Below are 23,487 nucleotides of genomic sequence, written 5' to 3'. Positions count from 1 at the left end.
AGCAAAATTCAAAAGTGCTTACTTTTCTGCGGCAAAGCCTAAGCCCTTTCAGTTAGTCGTCTCCTTTGCTGTATAAGTAGTATCCGGCTTTGCGCTCTCTTTTAGTGTAAAACTGCAGAGGCACATACATTGGGTCAAACTTTCAATTACTTGAAATTCTGAGAGCTAAAAGGCACTTCTGCTTTAGGGCTTGGATAGTTAATCTTACAGCTAGTTCCAGCATTAGGGTGATAATCACCAGACATGAGAAATAAATGTCCCTAGAGGCGTGCAAAAGAGACCCCTGATTATTTCTTCTTCCTCACCAATGGTGGAGGGATAGTAATTTCAAACTTCAGTGGCTTTAGACATTGTAGCTGATGCAGTTGTCGGCAGATGAAGCCATAAGAATATTTTTCCATGTTGTAACGTCAGATCACTGCTCATTAATGCTGCAGAGACCCTGCTGGGCAGACCTAATGACAAATTTCAGATTTCTTCTCTCCTGTACTTTCAGGGCAGGGTTATGCGCAGTGACAGATGCCCAGAATTAAAACCCAGGGTGCTGAATTAACTTTTCATGTATTCCCTTCTTTTACATTTATGTTGTTTCTTTTTGGCCACCGCTTGCTGCAGGCTCAGTTCCTCTTCTGGTGTCTTAATTGCAATTTCATCAAGTATTTAGAGCCCTGCAGCCCTCCCTATTTTTGTCACTGTCACTCCAAACTAGCCGGTGGCAGTGACTTCAAGGGTATTTAAAGCAGCTTTTGTGTATCGTAAGTTAAGTCGGGAGCAGCTCGGGGGAGGTTTGCTTTCATCGCTGCGGTACTGCTGGACCTCCTTTCTCCCCTCCAAGTCGATCCTTCTCTCACTCCTCCTGTCATGGTTTTATCACTCAAAGGCTCAGGCAGCTCAGCAGAAATGAATGAGGCCTGGAACACGGTAAAGAGGAAAACGGTTGAGACAAAAGTGGGATGCGCTCATCAGCACTGGGACTTTCACTAGAGCTGCTCTTTTATGCTTCACAGCTCTCAGTTCAGCTGGGTTAGTGTTAAGAGAAATTCCCCATTACGGATTCATTACTTCTCAGAACAAAGCAAAGTCTTAAATAGTGAGCTTTGCTTCTGAATAAGGCTAGGCAGGTGAAATATTAGACCTTTTCCACCATGAGTTGAATAATAACTATAAGGGAATCCTAAGACATAAATATCACCTGCTGGTAAATGGGAGAGTTTATCCAAAGCCATTTGATGAAAAACATAACACGATTCCCTGTTTAGACAAACTGGATGGAAATAAAACTCCTTCAATTGTTTAATTCAACATAGACAATGACTAAAGAAGATGTTTTCACTTGGCCTTGCCTAAAATTTGAAGCAAAGCAAGGTTTTGGTTTAAAACTGACCAATATTTGAATATGTTCTGTATTTCACCTCCGTCAACAAAGACCTGGCAGGATAAGGAGACCTGGATGAAAGTGCCTGAAGTGATTTTCTTCTTCTTCTGCACTCACTGCTCTTTTTTCTACCAACCTACTAATGAATAAAGACCACTGGTGCAAAAAAACACATTAGAAAGCCAGTTTGTTATCTCTCTTTTGGTTTCCTGCAAAAGTTTTGACCAGGTCTTCCAAAGGACTTTCTGGCCTCATTTATTAAATACACAAGAAAAGAATTTGTGAGCTTTACATTTGATTCAACAATTACTGTAATTATTATTACTGGACCAATGTTTGAGTCAAGTAATGATTTTGTCAGAACTACTTTTTGTCCAGCTGTGTTTTCATTATTTTTCATATTAAGCACAATCACAAAAATGGTAAACTCAAAGTCTAGAACTTACACATTTAGAAATCTTTAGAAACACATTTATTATCCCGTGAATTCTTTTAAGGAAACGTATGAGAGGCACATAGAAGGTTGAATCTTGGCACAGACTGACCTAGATGCCTCTTTTACTTCCCACACAGTCGCACAAACAATGACTCAGAAACAAGAGGAGAAACAAATTATACACAGCTGCACACATTTCCAAATACTAAGTGTGTGTTCATCGTTATGAAAAGATGCAGTGCGGCATAATTTCACATTGTGTGCCTTCTTAAAGAGCTGTAGTTAATTTTTAATTCCCCTACGTTCCATTGTAATGCGCAGAAATCCAAACAAGCTGCCGTAAAAATGTCTTAATGGGAATGATAGTAGTTAATGGCAGCCATCTATCAGGTCGGACCATATGTTGCTTGGGGTGGGGAGGGAATGAGGGCTTACCACAAAGCCTGCCTTATCCTCTGGCATTACAGTCTCTAAGAAAGGATTTAGTCTTTAATTCTTGATTAGATAGAATTTTCTCCCCTGTGCGAGTGTGTAGTGATACACCAAGCACAGATAACCTGCCCCATTTGCAACATGTGTGTGTTGGTGTGTTTGGCTGTGCTTTGGCATTGCTCCCACTCTGAGGCACAAACATGCACACACTTCCATACTCTCGGAGGCTGAACCTGTGGTGTCCCATCCCATTTAGCCCCTGGGCTTTTAACACATTGTGATTGGGCTATTATTAGAAGCAATGGATTGTCAATCAGGATTAAGGCCTGATTGATTTGTATGTCCCAGCGGAAAAAGGATCACACTTTATTGTTTGTTTTCATCTGTATGATGAAGATCCCATGTGTGTTTTCCTTTTTTTTTTGTCATGAGACATGAGAGAGAGGAGAGATTCTAGCAGCATTCTGTCCCTCCCATGATTTGAGGACACCGCTCATGAAGACATTTATTTATTTAGTTTCTTCACTCAAACCATCTTCTTCCTCCTCCTCTTCTCTTTGCCTGACTGGCTGTTGATTTGAGCTGACTGGCTGGCTGGCTGGTTGGCTCCCCCTCTCACTGGAGTCTCACAATCAGATCTCTCATTCAAAGTGCGAGCTTCACCGAGGCAGAGTGGGAGGCAGACTCGGGATTCTCAGGGTTCAGGCAAGTGGGATCACTGCGAGATTTTTTTTCTCTGCATCTGGTTTATTGGGAAATTAGATGTGAGCAGAGAAAAATCTCTGACTCTTTCAGCACGGACAACTGACCCTCGCTCCTGTGCTGCATCCATGACTTTGCACACCTGGTTAGTGTATGGACTTGGATTTATTTTGGTTTGGATGCTCTGTTTGGCACAAGGTGAGTGGGATGTATTTTGTTGTGGATTTTGCATTTGTTTGTGTGTGGTAGCCGAATGTGTGTGTGTGTGTGTGTGTGCGTGCACATGTGTGTGCCAAAGGGCATAATTATGTCACAGACACACATCATCATTTTTTTTTGTAAACATAATATCACTTGTGTTATTAAGCAATAGTGTATATGTTAACTTCAAAGAGCTGTAAGATATCAAGAAAAAAACAAAACAAAATAAAACCACAAAAAACATGCAGAATATATTGCTGCATGAATGGTTATGTTTAAAGCTCATTGCAGTAGAATTAGTTTTTTCTACCTGTAAATGACCAACGCTTAATTTGTCTGCCAGCAATACATAATGTATCTACATCTCCATTCAAGAGGCAAAGTAAATTTCCCTACAGAGCAGTAGAAATTGACCTAAGGACGTTTGACTGTAATTTCAGTTTAAAATGGGATTCAACAAAGGAAATACTTTGACTTGTTCCAGACATAAATATTGCATTGCTTTATTTGGAACTGTTTCTCATTTGCGTCACATAACGGATCCAGTCCTAACTCAAAGGAAGCTCCATAGATCATTTGTGCTGGCTGTTTGATTTTTGACTTATTGATCGGGCAGCATCAATGATTGCAGACAGTGATGCAAGCAGCTTCATTAACACGTTGAATGTTTGATCAATCAATCTCATTTCCAAATAATTTGTTTTCTGTTAACCTGCTTCCAGATTTACTTTTACCAAGTGGAACATAATTAAGCAATGTAATTAATTTATTATTATTTGAAAGTAAATGGGAATTTCTAAATGTTATTGATATTGATATAGCTCTCATTCTTAAGATGAGATTTGGTTTTTTTGTTGTTTTTTTTTTTTTTTCAAATCTTCATACTTCATGTCTGTGTAAAGCCTTCCTTTATTGTGGTGACAACCAATACACAGAACAAACATGGTTTTTTGAGTGTGTGGTTGTTGATGGCGTATTTTAACGTGAGCCACTTTGTTGGACTCTAATGTGCCAATTCACCTTCTTTACTGCCAAAGCATGCTCACAGTTAATTCATTTCCGTTTGGAATTAATAAATTAGTTTTGAATTTGAATTTTTAAAAATGTTTTCAAACCCACATGACTGTGTAGTCAGCCAGAACAATGCTGCGTTCCAGTTGTGGTTCAAATTGGAAAATTAAAGCTTCCCAGTCGGAGGAATAAACTGGAATGGGAACGTCAAAATTCTCACTGGGAAACTGGGAGTAGTTTCCCAGTTACAACTTGTAAGGCTAAATTTTCATCTCAATATGGCCGCTCCTGCATCAGCAGCAGCAGACAGATATGGTGGAAACAATTATTTTATGAGACACACATGTGAGAGTGCATTTAAAATCAATGTCACACATAATGTTATCATTATAAGACACTGCAACTTTTATCTGAAGAAATTGCTTTTGGAAAGTAAAGCGATCTGTAAGTGCTATTGCAAACAATGTCTCTAGGCGTAGCCATGTTGAAATTCCAACTTCTTAACTGGAACAGTGCTACCTCGGATCTGACATCAAATCCATCTCCTAGTTCCCACTTCCCAGCTAACTGGCACCCAACGTCGTGTAACGAGGAGATGTAGACATGACAAAGAATACAAGAAGAACTAATCAGGGACAAAAGGGAACAATTGAGGGAGAGTGGAGTCAGAGGACAATCAGGACAATGGGAAGCAGCTGAGAAGGGAAGCAAACTGACTGAGGGAAGGTGAATAATAAACACAGATTGGGCTGAACATGGACTCAGTTATTCTAAAAGCAAATGAAAAATATGACAAAAAAATCTAAGGGGGATTGAAGTAACCTGATTCATCATACTTCTCGCCTGAGCTACCAGGACAGGGTTCAAAAGCCTTCCCTTTTCTTTTTAACAGTCTTCTTTTTTAATGTACAAAGCATGCACCCAGGAAATAGTGGGCTCATTTTTGAGATAATATGCATGCCCATGATGCTAATAATGAGTAAAACCAAATTTAGGTCACAACAGACTCAGAGTTAATCAACATTTTTAATGCATACTGCAAGAAGGCTCATTGTGGGCTCATAATAAACTGCGCTGTACCAAGGGAGCTGACTGTCTTTTTAATGTAGCCTCATTATGTTGACAAAATGCTCATAGCAGGCAGCCTTTCAATGTTTCATAACTGCTGTGTATTAAAGCACAGAGAATATACTGTTCAATGAGGCTGTCTGGAAGAAATAAATTACAATTTCAACTACTGAATATGTTCTTTATATTAAAGTAATATTATTTATTATATCTGTTGCTATCAGTAGCAGGGGAATTGTGACACATTCCCCTACAGACTGGCATGTGCTCTGTGTCCCTGCAAGGCTTTACATTGATTCCAGCAGATTTCTAACGTGATTTTTATAAGAGCATTTGCCTGGGATTAGTTCGCTCCTGAAAGCTCCATCAGAGCTTTTGGTGGGCTATTTAGCAGAGCAGAGGCGGCAAGAGGCTGTAGCCTGACGCTCTGCACTCTCACTGAGCCCAATGGCCTGCACAGATAAAGGGGGAGGATTGGTTTCAGCCAAAGCTGATCTTCCATCTTAAATGGGTAGGCTTTTGGAGGGCAAGCACAGGTGTGTGAGTGGACTGAACTCTCAGCCAATCCCTTTAAGCCCTGATGGATTTGTTATGGTTAGGCTTAGCTTCACTTTCTTAAGGGAGTTAAACATTTGGGAAGTGAAACAATTGCACAGCAAAAATCAGAATCTAAAATTATCTTTGGAAAAGAATATTAATACATATATATATGCATCAGCTCCCTGTGACCTGTTCACATCAGGACTGTTTCCTCTTGTAGATGTACAATGTACAGTGATATTTTTGCAATTTATCATGGCTCTTTAAAGGGATTTTTTAGAAAATTCAGCTTTTTGAACCTAAGGTTTAAAATAATTTCATTGACGTATCAGCATGTGGTCTTGATGTATTTTGATTAACACTCACAGAACGCACATAGAAAAATGGCCAGAGGCCTTATCTGGAGCAATTGATCTCTCATCACATGAGTTCAGTCATTTGATCATGAGCCCTGACCGCTAGATAAACAAACAGAAAAATATATATATTCGCAAGCCTCTTTGGCCATTGTCAATGTGAGAAATTTTTGTTTAAAAAATGTCAAACATTTGTCTAAATGCCTTAGTGTTTTGTCTTACTGCTACTACTACATATTGGCAGAAATAGTTACAAAGGTAAACATTTAACATATTTTAACAAATAATGAAGATTAAGGGTTATGAAAAAGAAATTCAATAAATGTGTTATTGAGCCAGTCACTGTTAGCAGTTCTAAAACACACAAATACAAAACACAGTATTCAATTCATTCAATATTATATTCTGCTATTTTCTAAAGGACATAGTTAAAATAAGAAAAAAATACATTTAAAATGAACACTTAAACAAACCTTTTACAAACAAATTTATCAATATTTAATATATTTGTGATAACCATCCACCTGAACACCTCAGACTCCTACTTGTCTATATATTCATGCACAATGTGTGTGAGTGTGCATGCACACACAAATGGCACGTATTTATACTCATGTGTCCTGACTCAAAACAAGGTTTTCCCATAGAGACAATTCTTCTTTTGCAGGACAGCTCAAACTCAAATTGTATGCAAAGTATCTGTGAACATCAAGTTTAAAGTCTTTCCAAGGATTCTTACTTGGATTTAAGTTTGGACTTTTACAAGGAAATTTCCATACATATCATACATTTTATTTGTGACACATTTTTGCTTTTCTTCCACTTAATTAAGGTTTATTTTCTGTTGATCTTACATTAAAAAAAATCCAAAACGAACACATATAGCTTTGTGATTTTGATAGGAGAGAGAGTGCAAGGGTGTGGATACTTTTGGAAGGCATTTGATGAGTGCTAATCTGCTAACTTACTGCTCCCTTCATTAAATTCTGCTATTCAGACATGAAACATCTGCTATTTTGGTTATGCTGTGTGGCAGAATGATTCTTGTCAGATAAAACGTTTTTCAATTTTTCATTTTTTGTTTAAATAAAACAAAGTTCTCAGTTAGACTTAAGTATGCTGCTAAAACAATCACCTTTTAGTTCTCATCTTAACTAATCATCAAAGGCTGTAAATTGTTTCTCCACTAAAGACTCCAATTCATTACATTCAAGTTGGACTGAACAAATTAATTTGTCGTTGTTCATCTTTGCAGTGCAGGGTCTGCAGTGCTATGGCTGCAACATTATCCATGGTCAGAGGTATGTGGACTTGGGCTGCTCTAACCCAGAGGTCATCACCTGCACCCACTCACACAATGGCTTCAAACACCGTTTCTGCATCAAGACAGAAAGCAGTGAGTGAAGTTTTATTTTACTCTCCTCATCTTTTACCTCAGTGAGCAAATGTTACTATTCACTTTTTATTTTTTACTTCTCTGTTTTAAGTCACTGATGTACCACTGGATATAATGCATAATCATTTTTAAATCATACAATCATGTAAATGTTTCTTGCCTGGCAGATTTGAATATTCTATTTCCCTGCACAGGGGATAGTTATGTAACTTTGATGTGCTCTGCTGAGTAAATTGTAAGTCATTCAATGTTTGATGTTAAGTCAAATGAAGGATGCGGACATTCAAGGGAAGGACGATGATGGAGCAGATCCACGGGAGCGTGGGCAGCCCAGCTGTTTCTCTCCTTGACATCTCAAGAAATCTGCTCATGTTGTGGCGCGGCTTTCCAGTTGCTAAGAGAATCAGCGTGCACAGGCAAAAACTGCATGTGGTGCACTGTATGAAAAGCTCTAGCTCAAAATTGTGTACCAATGTCTTGGCAGTAATCTGTGGCCAGTCAGTCCATTTAATCTTCATGTGACCCTGTCAAATCCAAATCAAACAGATGCTGGCAAACTTCCATAAAAGAGTCTTACATTTCTGGTTTCTTTTGTTACTCCCTAATCTATAACATCTTCAGTCTCCTTCTCTTCTGCAAAATGAGTTTGACTCTAACTCGAAGCTCAGCACACACTGAAATAATAAAATGTTGGGTAGATTGGGCACAGCGATGGCACAAGATTAAGAGCCAACCATGTATGCCTTACAAGTTTGAGTCCTGGACTTTTGCCCCATGACTTCCTTCTCTCACAACCCACTTTCCTGTAAAACAACTACTAAATAAAAACCACTAGAGCTAACAAAACCCTTGAAAAAATGTTGGCTGAATTCTTACGTAATTGATAAAAAGAAAACTATTTCTATGCTGACATGAGCTGTACTATCGACCTCCAAAACAAGTATGCTTAGCTGAAGTTTAAAGTGTGAGAAGGCAATCATTTTCATATTGACAGACAATACATATAAAGGAGAAATTTGTTTCAAAAAATGGCGCAATCCTTAGAATACTGTGTATTTCTCAAAAAGAAATGAGTTTGATCAAATAAATTAACTACATGTACTCATGCATAATATTTATTTCTAATCATGCTCATTAGAAAAAAAACATTATGCATGATTATGTGTAGAAATTATGCAAAACATAACAGAAAATTTAAAAAAATGCAAATTGAAAAGAGGAAAAATTATGTATAGAGGGGAATGGTTAAATATGTCTGTATCTGTATGCTCTACCCTTGTAAAAACAAATTAATAAATAAATAAGAAATTTAAAAAAAAGTTAAATAGGAGAAGATTAAGTGCTATGTTTAGACACAGAGCAGTCATATAAACATAGCTATTATTATGTTTATTTTGTATTTTGTTTTTATTGCACAAAATACACTTGTCAAAGAGCTGTTTTTTACTCTCCTTTGTATTCTTAAGATGTGTAAGTGTTTTCCTCATTATCCACTTGCAGTGCTTAGTGCTTAGTTATGCTTTTTTTTCCTGCTGAGACAAACACCAGCTCATCTCTCTTATCTGACTGACTGACTGACTGGCTCTCCTTCCCCCCATTCTGTCCCTGCAGCGGCTCTGGGTATCGCCCTGACCAGTGGCTGTGCGACGTCCAGACACTGTCAGCAACAAGAGCTGCCGGGGGTGCGAATTCACTGCTGTGACTCCGACCTGTGCAACAGCACCCCGCTGTGGCATCCGAGCACACTCCACTATGTCTGTGCACTGGGTGTCCTGCTACTGAGGATATGGTGGTGATGAGAAACTAGAATCGGGACAAGCATCACTGGATTGTGCATCTCACAGGCTCAATGAGAGTATTACTCAATGTGGTGTTGCTTGAAAGCAGCTCTTAGAGATAGGTTCTGTCACGTTGTTGGCTCGGACTATGAATCACAGAGAGAATAACCCATAAACATGTTTGAGGAAAATAATTAGAATTAACATCTTCCACCCATCAGAGATCTTCTTGTGCACTTACACCTATTTAAATGTAGCGTCAAGTATGTCATTTTCTAGAACATTTATGTTAGAGTTTTACTGTCTGTTCAGTAAAAAGAAGATTTAGCCCATTTGTGTCCAAAGGCTGGTATCCTGCATGTTTTAGTTCTCTTCCTGGTCCAGCACATCTGAATCAAATGATGATGATGATCAGCAGGCATGTGCAGAACTGTGTTGGAGCAGAGACATATCTAAAACTGGTAGGACCTTGGCCCCTAGGACTGGTGCTGCACACGCATTATTAATCCATAAAACATTTAAATAACCCATAAATAATTAATTAAAAAAACATAACCTGAAAATAAACAATGAAAAACATAAATGACCCATAAAAAATTACCCATTGCAATGCTGATTTCAGCTTTACAAAGTCTTACTTCTACTTGAAGGCCTATCTTTTTCTGTTTTAAGGAGTTTGCTATATTTTTTCAAGATCAAACATATGTTTGGTCTGGTCTTTTAATGTTATGGGCTCTTTACTTTACACATTAAATTATATATTTTTTTTCAGTTTATATTACAGCACTGCAGGGCAGCTGGTGGGAAGAAAACTTTATGTAAGTCTTCTGTGAAATATATGTTAGTGAAAGCATGTAATATTGTGAATTACATCAATAAATGTTTCATATTTTTCAAAAGAAAGGTGATTTGACGCTGCCTTTATTTTTTATGGCAAGATAAGCAATTGCATCAAATCCAGACAAGTCAAATGTGTAAGTCTGAGGCCATGCTTATTAACTTGAAAACAACATGTTACTCTGAGTTTAGGAGATCAATCTCTTCCTCAACACAGGAGTTCAAGGATTTTGAACCATCATTGTTTAGGAACGATGGTAAGATGGATCGAATGGAGCGAGATAGATGGGGTTCCCCTACAGTAATGTTGGCAGTGCTCCAAACCAATCCATAAAAGTTGGGGTCTAAATTAAACTTTTAATTCTCTACATTCCCTTAATTATGTTAATGAAGCATGGATCTTGACCAAAAGATTGAGATTTAGATACAGATGGGGAAAATGAGATGAGCTCAGCCTCAGAAATGAGGTTAGGTGCTCAATCATCCAAATGGAGTTCAGAATAAAGATGTCAAAGTTTCAGGAAGGTTCCTGACCTCACAGAAAGGCTTAGTGTGAAATGGTACAATATGCAATATAATACTGTATGGCACAATAATGCCATACTGCCAGAACATATCTGAAATTTGTCCTACCTTTTGTGGAATGCTCTTGGCATATCTGTCAAAAGTGGTCCAAAGAAATCAGACTACAATAGACTCACAGATGCACAAGCAAAGGTTGGTCCTTTAAGTCTAATCAGAAGTATGCCGAAGGAGAAATCGCTGATCCTTTGGGCAACGATCATGGGTTGTTTCCAGTGGTCATCATACGAGATGTGGGGTACAACTTGGATAGGTCGCCTGCCCATCACAGGGACACATAGATATTCAAATTTTCCAGATCTCAATCCAGTCAAGCATTTGGCGGTGGACCTTGAAAAAAGGTCCAGTCCATGAAGGCCTCAACTTGCAATTTACAGCATTTAAAGAAACAGTTGCATTTACCTTCCAAATTTTAAATCACACCCTTACGTGTGCGGGTTATCATATTATTAATTATTAGTGAGTATGGAGAAAGTGTAAAGCTGCTATTGCAGAAAATATGCAAGCAGAGACTTCACAACACACATTTAACAAAGCACATAGACAATAAAGATAAAAATTATTATTTTTATTTGCATTAATAAAAGCTCTTACTATCTCTTCTATATGGACTAAATGTTATCTCCAGAGATATTATAATATAACGTTTAGGTTGTCTCGTCCATTCTCACTCCTACTAATAGTGCCTAAACAGCAAATCGCCGCATACGAGGTTCTTTGTCCCAGAAACCCATTGTATAGAGCCGAGGAAACCCTGTGCGGTGAGCAGCCATCTTGAGCCAGGATAACCTGCAAACCTCTTCTGAACAGCTCCAAAACGCCGAAAGATTTCATTCCTGGTAAGGACAGACAATGAGGATTATTTAAATGCAACCTTACAATGGTAATATGTTGAATAAACATGGAGGCACACACGTTTGACTCAGTGATCTGTAGAAATTGGATAGCATTAGCTGTATTTGCCAGGATACAACTAAGTGGAAAGCTAACGAAGCTTGTTAAGATAATGGTTGTTTCATTTATTTAATAATGTGGACTCTTATCGAGTTATTATGATGGAAAAACATCTCTCATATGCCGTATAAGTTGTCTGCTTTAGGCTCACAAGATACATTTGCAACGCGGCTATTAGCTGATCAATCAGCCTGCTAAAGCTAACGCTAACCGACGTTGGTTTATTTAGTATTTAAATAAAATAAAGCTGGTCCCAGATTAGTTTGTGGCTTTCGATATTCTCACACAGTAAGACATTTCCTTGAAGTGTGAAAATGGTGGCAAGTACGTTCCGTCTAGTTTTTGTAGCGTTTGTTTTCGAGAAACACACATTGACGTCAGCTAGGTTATAAGCTAGAGAGCTAATGCAAACTTCGCTTTCAAAACACCTAATCTGGAGCTGTATTTTTGATCAGACTCGACCACTTGTGGTGTTTTTTCACGACAATGTATATCTGTATTTCCTCCCCTGTCTTCTTGCAGATGTTTTTTGTCTTTTTATGCCTCAGTAAAGAAGCAAACTAGTAAACCCACTGCTGTTTTTTTTTGTGTGCCGGTTTTCAAGCTAATGTTAAGCTAACCTGAAATTTTCAGTGCTGAACATGTCAAATTGAAACATTTGCATCTATTACCTCACATGTTCAGTTCTGGATTCGGTGTTTATAATTTTTGTGTATTTGCAAAGGAGTGAAAATGGATCAATAGAGCAGCATTATACAGTCTACTGCTAATTCGTAGCTTTCCGTGTATTAGCCACCTCTTTTGGTTTTGTTTTTAACAACATTAAAACGCTTATGTATGAAAATAGATTTTTTTTCCCCATTGGAATAGCTTTGCTAAACATGCTTTAAAACGCTGCATCATTTCAGTGATCTGTGAGTAAATCAATTGAACTACTGCGATCACACAATTTATTGTTTTTTAACACGGCATCGTTATTTAATATATCAGGAGTTTTAACACCTTACTGCAAGTTTTCATTAGGACTTGGAGTCTCAGGATTTCATTAAGGGGCCCTGTATGTAGCTGCATAATTTGCATACCACCATTTTTCTAATCCTAAAGTATTCATCGTTTTCCACTAAAAATAAATGTGGTGATTTATGTTAAGATATTGCATACCTAATTGTGATTGCATGCTTTTTTTTCAGCAGCAGCTTGGTAAACTAAACAGGAAAGGGTAGCTATAATGACATAAACAATAGACTGTAAGACCTACTCTGGGAGTTTAGGGTCATGGGAACTATTCACTGTGGTATATTGAATCAAATATATTTAAAGCGGATTTTGAGCAACCGGGTTTAACCAAACTGCAGAATATTTTTACAACTTTGCCTGCTGTGATTTGATATCTAAGGTAATTTGATATTTAAACCTAAAATAAAAGATAATGTCCCATATGACGAAATACTTCAGCAGAGCTGCTTCTAGATTTATTTTGTAAAATCGTCTTATTATTATTATTATTATTAATAGTGTACTAAAATGATGCTAAGAAGTTAAAGAGAAAACATTTTTCTTCAAGTTCTGTAGTCTCTTGTTCTCACTGCAACAAACTAATATTGCGATTAAAAACTTGATTTCATATTGCTCATCCTTTATAGCAACACTTGATTTCTTTTATACGTTTCCTGATGAATCATCGCAAGTTAAACGAAACACGAACTGAAAAGGAAGTGAGCTCAGTAGAGGTCGTTGAACTTCTTCACTAGAAAGAGACTTGATGTTTCAGAGGAATATGAAAAAGGCTGAAGCTGCATTCTAATCACACGGCCTTGACTTTGCTACATCTTAATGAATACTCATCCTTTCTCGTTTTTTTTTTTTTTTTTTTTTTTTTTGGTGTTTTTACTCTTGTTGGGAATATGCACTCTAAGAGATTATCTCCCTGTTACACTTGGGATGAGGTGAGCATATGAGGGTCACGTGATGAAATTCTGTCAAAGACTTAAAGCGCTCTGCTGGGATATTAAAAGCACTACAGTGTGACTGGTTCCTGATCCATATCACCTTAAAATTTGGATACAGAATTTTCAATGTCTGGGACACGAGCCATTTATTTAATAAACTTCCCTTTCCCCATAATGTTGTTAAATCAGCAACTGACATGATTAAATTAACTGATGAATAAGGTGAACTTCTAGCATCCTTGTGAACATATGTAGCTTTGTAAAACTAACTGCGTTCTTTATTATAATATCAAATATGTGTTGAATGTACCTTAGCAACAGATGATGCATACATTAATACTTATTTTATGTTGTCCTGAAGCACTACTGCTTCTTTTTAGCCAGTAGAGTCAGTGGTGAAAAGCAGGTCAGGTTGCAGTTCGTGGAGGACTTTTGGTGTGAGCCAAGTCTTTTCTTGGGTCATTAGCAGAAACACAGGTTGTTCTTGAACATCACAAGATGTTTAAATTTTGTTTTTTAAGCACAAATTAAAGGTTTGTGCTTTTCCACTTTTTATAAAATGTGAAAAGGGTCTAAAAAGTTGTTTAGTTTAAATAAAATTAAGTTTAAAGCAACTTCTTAATCAAAAACATTTCTCTACCACTGCGAGGCAACTGGACTGGGACCTGGGTGAAACGTTGCTTTCCAAGAAAAACCTTTGGCAAAAATCAAAAGCCTGAGGAACTGTTCCAAGATCATTTGAAAATGCAATTTTGGCTTCTTAGAAGCAAAAAATAAAGAAGCATGACTTGACTGATAGACGCAGGTTTGTTCATGTTGCAGGTGTGTTGTAATAGATGAAAACCTGCACTTGTGTCATATCCGGTTATGAGATAATCAAGTCAGTTTATTTTAAATCTGGGCCAAAGTTTTTATTTAAATTAGTCAAAAAAAAAAAAAAAACTAATATAAACCATTCCAAAATGTATTTGGTTGGAAAATGTTCACGTTATCATTTGTAGCCCCATCCGTTTGCTTCCAGTTTAGTAAAAGCCTTTGTTTTTTTCTCTTGTCACTTGTGTCGTTTTCCTTCTGTGCTTATCTTATCTCAGCCCATCCACATTTTTTTGGAGTTGTGTCAGCAGTAGCCCAGCCAGTCAAACATGGTCACTTTGCTCCAGGTACCGAAGTCTGAGCGAGTATGCCAGGCAGTTCTGGGTTGTGATGTGGCACAGGGAACTAATTTGTGCTGCAAAGAACTGCAGCACAAATTAGTCTGAACCTTCACTTGCTGAAAGGCACGGCCTTCAGGCACACTAACTTTGAGCAAGGAGGAGGAAAGTAAGAGTCAGCATAAAAAGAGCCTAAATGTCTGGAAATGGCTTCATATAATGGGTGAATTTGATGTCAAAACTCAACAGAATTTTTCTGCCTCTTATAGTAGTTGTTTTTCTCACTCAATAAAATGATATTACCACTAAATGATTATTTTTGGCTTTGCACCGTATCGAGCTCACACTGTCTGTAAATTGTGAAGATAAGCTCACCGGAGTTGGTGGCGGCCTGCTCTGTTATGAGATAGATTGCCACTCTCAGTGAAAGCTTATTAATCTAAAATGAGAATCTGGGAGCTGCAAAGCCCTAACAAACCACTAATTCAGACAACATGAGTCTGTAGGCGGTGAGGAGGATCCCTGGCGCTTTGTTGCTGGAAAAAAGAAAGCCAGTTCAAACACACTTTCATCTTAAAAATATCTGGAGTTTTTGAGTGAACCTAAATGCTTTTTCATATATGTGTTGTGGACAGGCTGTGATTTTGAGATGAAAACTGATAGAATAGTAGCGCTAACGATAGTGTTGACCAGTAAACTGGGAAAGATCTTTCGAGGATAATTGCATGTGGACAGCAGATGGACGGTGTCAGAGCTTTTATTTATAGCTAAATCTATAATAGTGAATGTGTTCTTGTGTGATTAGAGGAAAGAAAGAGGTTCTGTTTAGAACACCTAAACAGCATGCTGTGATGAAACAGCATGGCGTTTCATCACCATGCTGTGGCATTTCAATAGCTTTGATGTCACTGTTTTTTTTTTTTTTCAATTTAGGGTAAAATACCATTCAGATTTTTTTCAGGTGCTTTTTTATTTTATTTTTTTAAGTTTCCTTCAGAAATCAACTCAGAGTTCAAATTTGTTAATTTGTTAAACTGATTTCAGCTGTTGGTCAGAATAACCAACCAAAAGCCACTGCTTTTAATATTCCTTGTGCAAAGGAATGTTTTGGTTTCCCAAATTGTTGTCTGATGTTTTTCAAGTGTTATGAGTTTGCATTTTACATGTTGATGTGATATTTATCCAGTTGGGCAGAGTTCCAGAGCAGCAGATGTTGACACCGGACACAAATGACTTTGCTCAAAATGCCAAAGGTCACGGAGTGAAGGCGGGACAGATGAGAATGAAAAAATAGAGATGTATCACAATCGCATTATATATCACACACACATATCCTGGAACCTATATGTCAATGTGAATGTTTTTGAGTGTCTGATGTTATTGACAGTTTGTCAAAATTAACACTGGTTGTCACTTTAAAGCTGGTATCTATTATTATTCATAAGGCTGACATAGTCAGGATTGAGTTTTTCTGAAAATGGGCTGCAGAATGAAAATCATTCAATCTCTGTTTTTAGCACTTATTTTTACATCAATAAATATGAATAATGTGGCCTTTGTTAAATCTGATATTAGCACCTGAAGCCCAGTTCTTCTGTTTTTGTCATATTTGCTGAAAACACCTCTCTGCTTTCATTCCAGAGCCACCATGGCCACTGCACCATATAACTACTCCTACATTTTCAAATACATCATTATTGGTAAGTGACCATCATTCCATGAACCTTGCTTAAACTGTCTTTTTTTAATCATACTTACATTTAATGTCTTAATTCCTCTTACTGCTCTACATAAAAGCCTTTTACTTTAAAATGCATTACATCAACAAACACTGCCACCACTTTGTTTTCATTTATTGAACTGTTGATTAAATACTTGGCCATTACAGTTGATCAGAAGAGTGTAGAAATATGTACAATTTATGCGAAAGTAAGCCTCACATTCATAAAAAAACATGGCATTCATAAACATCTCTCCTTTTTTTTTTGTCCCAGTAGTCCATAAAATGTAAAGCATTGCTGTTGTATTGGGGTCAACACTGCAAGCTTGAATAGAAAATGATTGCTCCTCTGTTTCCTTGGTTGACCTGAGTCTCTCCCTCAATAGGGGACATGGGAGTAGGGAAGTCCTGTTTGCTTCACCAGTTCACAGAAAAGAAATGTAAGTACTGCTCTGATTTTTAACTCCTCTGTGTGTCTTTGGGTGCACATCAGTGCTTGCAAGGTTGCCACATATCTCTGGAGTGCCTAAACCTCTTTAGATTTCTTTTTACGGCAGCGGATGTCGACGGCAGAGCAGATGAATGGTAGCTCAACAGTGAGAGTCTCTTCTCCTGTGTATGAGCCAGCTGCAGCCTCCCATTGCCATTCAGCTCAGTTGTGTTTAGTGGCACTATTAAAAAGCCAGATGCAGTGTTTCTTATTCATGTCTATAATCACATCCTGGACGAATCCACACACACACACGGGGTAGATTTTATTTTATGTTTTTTAATTTTTTTTTAGGAAACGTTCAGTCATTTGAAGCAAAGTTCAAACTGTTTTTTTTTTTCAGTTCACAGATGAATTCAGTTAAAATGCAAAAATGTATGTTTACCTTCACTCTATACAATTTGCAAGAAAAAAAAAGCATCAAACGTCATTTTGATGACGTTTGATGAAAAGGTTCGATTCATGTTCAAATGCATTCGAGCCCATTCAGTCGTGCACAGTCAGATTCAGATCATGAAATGCCAATCAGAGAAAAGTTTCCTCCGATTACATCATACATTTTCATGTGGCTGTGGATGATTTACTAGGTGCTAGGAGGACTGCGAACAATTAATACTTTATTACAATAGGTCCTGCAGTCTCAGCAGACTTGCCGCTCGTGGCTTTGAAACTGCCATTTCAGAACAACGTAACATTTCACTTCCAAACTGCTGCCGTGTTTCTTCCAAGGGAAAAAAGTGTTGGAGCAACAGGCCTTATGCCTCCTTAGGAGAGCTTCTACGTACCGCATCACTGCAAACTTAAAACAGCTTGAGAAAGTTTTGGTGACTCTGACTTTTCCTGGCATCTCATTCAAAGGATTTCATACGAATAGGAATGACTTGGTAGAAAAATCACTTTTTACAAACCTTATTCACTGAAGCTTTCCGTAAATTAGAGTATTTTCCAAAAGTCAATTTATTTAAGGGATTTTATCACTAAGCGAAACACGTTACAGAGAGTAATTACACACAGACATAATGAAAACATATTTAAAATTAAAATATTACATCAGACTGAGAAACATTTTAATTCAAAAATGTAACCTTAATTAAAATTGTTTAGTCTTTCCATAAGGTACTTTTAATCTGACAAATGAACCTCATTAGAATGTGTATTCTAATTTACTGTGACTGGTTCACATCAAAGTTCTTGAAAAAACAAAAAAGCCACATAAGCAGTGCAATAACATGGCAGTCAGCATGTTCTCCAGCAGTATTTCTAGAGTGGCTCTTCATTATCAAAGCCCCTCTAGAGTAAAATAACATATTTAATCCTGGTCCTAAAACTGAATAAAGACAGAAACCCAGAGTTTGTTCTTGATAACTGAACTCTCTGTCCCCCGTACATCTAGTTGAGGTCTAGTTACATCTATCCAGAGAAAACATTAAACAGTTTGTCTGAATTGAAAAGAAGGAAAACCAACATGTTTTTTTTTTATGTCTCCAAGACATGATTGTAGTTTATATGGTCGAATTAATCCAGCTCCATGGATAACTGTATAGCTTGGCTACTGTCTGTAGAGCAATTGAAATATAAAATTGAGTTAGGCTAGTAAGGGCAGGACAAAATTCAGAATATCTTTCAATTTTCTTAGGATTTATAAGTTTAGTTAAACTTACTTACACCCTCCTAAATTTGCTTAAAACAAAAAAAAAAAAAAAAAACGAAAAGAAAAACGGAGCACCAAACGTTTGTACAAGGATTAGCAAAGAACAGTTGCATGTGATTAATCAAAAAAATACACAAATGATCTGACTTCAGTCTTCTGTCTTGTTGTCCAGTTATGGCAGACTGCCCTCATACAATCGGCGTGGAGTTCGGGACGAGGATAATCGAGGTGAGCGGACAGAAAATCAAGCTGCAGATTTGGGACACAGCAGGACAGGAGCGCTTCAGGGCCGTCACCCGCTCCTACTACCGCGGGGCTGCAGGGGCACTTATGGTCTACGACATTACCAGGTAAGGCTGCTGGTTCTCCTTTCTTCCCGCTTTCTGCTTGATTCTGATGTGAAGAAAATAAGAAGTTAGCATTATGTACTTGCACATAACGTTTGAGAAAGAGATGGAGAGCTGCAGATGATTAGTGTCTGGGACGGTCTGTCCTCAGCTGTTTGACGGGAGGCTTGCAGCAGTGCATGTGTAAACTGGAGGAAAATCTGTAAGTGTCCTCCAAAGGGAAAAATATGCAGCACAAATGTTGCTGCTACTTTACAAATGTTCATTTCCTGTTGTCAAAGGGTGTGCCTCGCAAAGTCTTGATATTATCATGTTTTCCCTCACATGGTGTGCCTCCAGCTTAGAAAGCATTGTTTGTTTGAAAGAAAACAGCGTTGGATTATACTACTTCTGACGAACCCATTTAATCCTTTCACATGTAGTGATAACCTCAAACTTCTGCACGCCTGTGCATGTTGTTGTCCTGCAGGAGAAGCACCTACAACCACCTGAGCAGCTGGCTTACTGACGCCAGAAACCTCACCAACCCCAACACTGTAAGCATACAGACATATTTACACTGCGTTATTGCACATAGTAATGCAAATTTAACGTATCTCTTCATCTTTAGGTGTACATATAATTTGTAACCAGATTTTTCCTCTTAGTGACTCCATCTTCTCTTCCTCTACCACTTTGTTTTCCATCAGTTTTACTGGAAAAGCACAGGCCTGGTTTCTTAACTAGATCTTTCTTGACAAATTTGATTAACTCCAAATCATCCAGCTCTCTATCAGAGAAGTCTGTGCTTGTGCAACAGGCCACTTCTATTTCAGGTTTCTTGAAATGCATCTGGTGTTTCATCCAACCTTAACGGAACGTCGCACACTTCCTGCCATTAAAGTACACTTTAATGCCACTAAATGGATGTAAATGGCCACTATTAATTATTTCAAACGGGATGTATAGCTAATTATTCCACTCAAAGTTTTTGTAAGATACGTTTTTGAGGTTGCTTTGTTTTGTTTTGCATATAAATCAGATCAAAATCAGTTTAGGCGTAACACACACTGGACGTGAAATGCATTGACAGTGGATTGCATACATACTTTCTTTTTTTATTTATTGTTTTCAATGTATTTTTTTCCCTGAAATTACTTGTAGAGACCATAAGGGGGCTCTTAACACTACTTTTAGTGTGAATGTTCAAGAGCTTCATAATAAACCTTATGCTGTAGAACAATAATTTGAATATGTTAAGTTTTAATTATCTTAAGCAGCGTCTAAATTCTGATTCAGAATCATGTAGTTGGTATTTCTAGAGATAAATATGAGATCGGTACATTAGAGATCTCCTGATGATCCGGCTGTTAGGCAACCTGCCCCCATGCCTTCCCCAGGCCGTCACTTTATCTCTTCATAGATCAGTGAAGTCCACCTTCCTGCATGTTCTTCAGTTTTATCTCCTCGCACCGCGTCAGATTTCTCCCTGGCAGGAACGAGCGTGCAGGAGATCGTCTCACCCTTCCTCTTCCCGTGTCGTCAGGTCATCATTCTCATAGGAAACAAAGCGGACCTGGAGGCCCAGAGAGACGTCACGTATGAGGAGGCGAAGCAGTTCGCTGAGGAGAACGGTGAGCCGGTCGTCACCTGGACACGTGTGAATCAAAGCGCAAATTTCTCAGGAAAATATTCCAATTTCAGGACTTTTCTGTTTCGCTGTTACGACTAACTTTCATGTCAGACCATAACCCGAGGTTTCAATAGAGAGGGAAAAAAAAGGATTAAAAATGGAATGAGTAAGGAGATGCTAAGTGAACTTGGTAATATATTTTAATAATTTCTTCTTTCTGTTTCTTAGGTTTATTGTTTCTGGAAGCCAGTGCAAAAACGTAAGAACCACCTCAAAGTTTCAGCTACTGCAACATTTTACCTTGCAAAAATGTTCACATTCCTGTTGTTACATTACAGCCTCAAACTTCAGTGCATTATTGAGATATTATATGACATATTGAGCTAGCATGTGATTTGGAAGAGAGGAGAAAACAGTATGCATACACACATTTTAAACTTTATAGCAAATTAAAAACCTGAAAAGTGTGGCTTGTGTTTGTTATACAACTAATTACAATTCTTATCTTAATTTCAAATTAAATCATCGCAGGCATGACAATATTGCGATTTCATATTTTCCTATCTTTTCTAGCTTTACACATGTACACACTGAACATCTTTCCTATCTTATTTGGATCATTTGGACTTTGACTGGACCATTCCATCCCATGAGTTCGCTTTATTCGAAACCATTCTGCTGAAGGTCAACCGCAGCCTCAAGTTTTAATCGGCACCAAAAAAGTTTTCAGTCAGAATTGCTTTAAGCTCTCGTCCATCTTTACCTCCTCAACCTCTGACCAGAGCATGATGCTGCCACCACCATGTTTTTCCATGGGGATTGTGTGTTATGTGCTAGTTATCCATCAGTAAGTCAGAACGTAAAAATCTGGTCTCATCTGACCAAAGTACTGTCCATTTTGTGTGGTATGAGTTTGCCTGTTCTTTCACAGCAATCAGACAGGAACAGGAAGGAGAAAGATTAAACTACGCATGTAGTTAACCAGGAAAGCGCTCCTTTCCTGGTTCTTGTGGCTCATATGAAACTCTGTGGTTTTAATGTGACAAAATGTAGGAATACTTTTGCAAGACCCTGTACAAACTTTACATTTTTTCTGCATTTTGCCTATTCGGCTTCATATAACTGTACCTTTTCTCTCCAGAGGTGAAAACGTCGAGGACGCTTTCCTTGAAGCCGCTAAGAAAATCTACCAGAATATCCAAGATGGCAGCCTGGACCTGAACGCCGCCGAGTCAGGGGTGCAGCACAAGCCCTCGGCGCCTCAGGGCGGTCGGCTGACCAGTGAACCCCAGCCCCAGAGGGAAGGTTGCGGCTGCTAATGACCGAGCAAAAGCCCCACCGCTCCACCCACCCCCTCGCGTTCCTCCATCCTTCTTTATCCGTTCTGCCCGGCCTCCTTTGAGTAACCCCTCCATCCATTCCGACGCCTTTGTGCGCTCATCCCTCACTGCACCAGGAGCTGCGTGAGAGCAGGGCTGCGGAGGAAAGGCAGGGCGAACATCGACTTAACGCCAGACCGAGCCGGGCTGTGTGGACTACATCTCTCCCTCCTCCTTTTGCCCGTCTCTCTTTGTTGCCGTCTCACTCGTCCTAAAACTGTCCGTGTTTTTCAGTCCCATAATGCCGCTGTTCCGCTGCCCCCTCAGTCGTCCTCCCTCCCATCAGTAGGATTTGTAGATGACACCACGAGTCACTGGTCACTGACACTTTAGATAGACTCAATGTTCAATCGATAATAAAGCAAGACTGTTTTTTTTGTTTTTTTATGTTTGGTTTTACAGATATATATATATATATGAAATATACACACTGCAGAAGTTTTGTTTCAATTGAATCTGAATGATCTTCCCAAACTCTTCAAATTTATGGTTCTTTTCACCGCATCATGCAGATAAGAGATGTTTCATTTGAGCGAGGGCAGGAGCTCATAAAGTAATTTATTAAACGGCCACACGGGTTAACTCCAGACGGAATGAGGAGTTGAGCTTTTTTTCCAGTAACTCATGAGAGATGCAATGAAGGAAACTCAAAAAAAAACAGATGGCCACAATAAATGTTAGGAATTACCTTCTTTTTGCTATTTTTTTTTTTTTTTTTTTAATCTTTCAAGGAGATTTTGGTGTTCTCCAGCTGGAATGAATTACAGTTGGCTGGGTGGATGGTTGTCTTTTCTTTCTAATTTTTTTTTTTTGACTCAGACGTCACTCTAATCACATTTTCCATCGCGTTCTTCTTCAGCTCTGCCCTCATGCATCCAACCCCCAAAACTCTCCCCTCACTATCATGTCAACACGTCTTTACCAGCATCTGTTTCGTCATCGTTGCCTTATTATAGCAGTTCTTCTTTTTTGATGCACTTGCTCTTCACGCTACCCTGATTGAATAAAATTTGTCTTTTAGGATCACTATTACATTCTACACTCATTAAAACACAATTATTTGGGCCCCCAAAAAGCTGCACTGAAGAGCCGATTTATCTGGAGACTTGTTAGTCTGCCTCATGTAACCAACACAAAGCAGCATGCATCCCCACTCCAAACATAAAGTTGTAAAGCGAAATGTTTATTTCCTCTTCAAGTACAATTTCTCTGTAACATAGCAGTCCCCTGACTGAACAGCTGTATATATATCTCGCTTCTTAACTGCTGGTGATGATCTTGCTACTGTACTTTGGTTTCAGAAATTTATCTGGTGGCTCTGCCAAGATCTGTACAGTTGGTGTGCTTGTGGGTTGCCTGTAATTCATGCTTGGGGAAATTCTGTAACATAGTTTCTATTAATAAACGTACGTAAAGGACAGACCCGGACAAGCCGCCGTCTCCCATTAACCAGCCCATCTGCACACTACTGAGTTAGCCGATATAATGAGGGGGAGAGAAACTGGTTTGAGGTATGCAGG

The 23,487-nt window shown here is 38.4% G+C and overlaps 2 protein-coding genes across 3 annotated transcripts; both read left to right on the top strand.

Annotated features, from left to right (window-relative positions):
• Positions 1-2,750: 2,750 nt before the first annotated feature.
• Positions 2,751-10,188, top strand: LOC129366417 (uncharacterized). Of its 2 annotated transcripts, XM_055040246.1 has the most exons (4): positions 2,751-2,948; positions 3,039-3,143; positions 7,377-7,517; positions 9,129-10,188. In XM_055040246.1, the coding sequence occupies exons 2-4, from the start codon at positions 3,074-3,076 to the stop codon at positions 9,311-9,313; spliced, it is 396 nt and encodes a 131-aa protein (XP_054896221.1). In that variant the 5' UTR covers positions 2,751-2,948; positions 3,039-3,073; the 3' UTR covers positions 9,314-10,188. The 2 variants fall into 2 exon arrangements, with proteins under 2 accessions (XP_054896221.1, XP_054896220.1); XM_055040245.1 differs by having other exon boundaries at positions 2,751-3,143.
• A 1,255-nt stretch (positions 10,189-11,443) lies between these two features.
• On the top strand, positions 11,444-22,348 carry rab14l (RAB14, member RAS oncogene family, like). Its single transcript, XM_055040243.1, has 8 exons — positions 11,444-11,553; positions 16,410-16,468; positions 16,875-16,928; positions 18,802-18,979; positions 19,446-19,512; positions 20,502-20,589; positions 20,817-20,847; positions 21,730-22,348. The coding sequence occupies exons 2-8, from the start codon at positions 16,417-16,419 to the stop codon at positions 21,905-21,907; spliced, it is 648 nt and encodes a 215-aa protein (XP_054896218.1). The 5' UTR covers positions 11,444-11,553; positions 16,410-16,416; the 3' UTR covers positions 21,908-22,348.
• The last annotated feature ends 1,139 nt before the right edge of the window (positions 22,349-23,487 follow it).

This window comes from Poeciliopsis prolifica, unplaced genomic scaffold (assembly GCF_027474105.1).
Source record: "Poeciliopsis prolifica strain line A6 unplaced genomic scaffold, Auburn_PproV2 SCAFFOLD015, whole genome shotgun sequence".
Taxonomy (NCBI): Eukaryota; Metazoa; Chordata; class Actinopteri; order Cyprinodontiformes; family Poeciliidae; genus Poeciliopsis; species Poeciliopsis prolifica.
The sequence above is the reverse complement of the archived record's forward strand: the minus strand, read 5'-3'. Positions and strand labels throughout refer to the sequence as shown.

Coding starts and splice junctions, on each gene's coding strand:
- rab14l (XM_055040243.1), top strand. CDS start 16,417: ATGGCCACTGCACCATATAACTACTCCTACATTTTCAAATACATCATT. Junction 16,469..16,874: donor TTTCAAATACATCATTATTG/GTAAGTGACCAT, acceptor CTCCCTCAATAG/GGGACATGGGAGTAGGGAAG. Junction 19,513..20,501: donor ACCTCACCAACCCCAACACT/GTAAGCATACAG, acceptor CCGTGTCGTCAG/GTCATCATTCTCATAGGAAA.
- LOC129366417 (XM_055040246.1), top strand. CDS start 3,074: ATGACTTTGCACACCTGGTTAGTGTATGGACTTGGATTTATTTTGGTT. Junction 3,144..7,376: donor GATGCTCTGTTTGGCACAAG/GTGAGTGGGATG, acceptor TCATCTTTGCAG/TGCAGGGTCTGCAGTGCTAT. Junction 7,518..9,128: donor CTGCATCAAGACAGAAAGCA/GTGAGTGAAGTT, acceptor CTGTCCCTGCAG/CGGCTCTGGGTATCGCCCTG.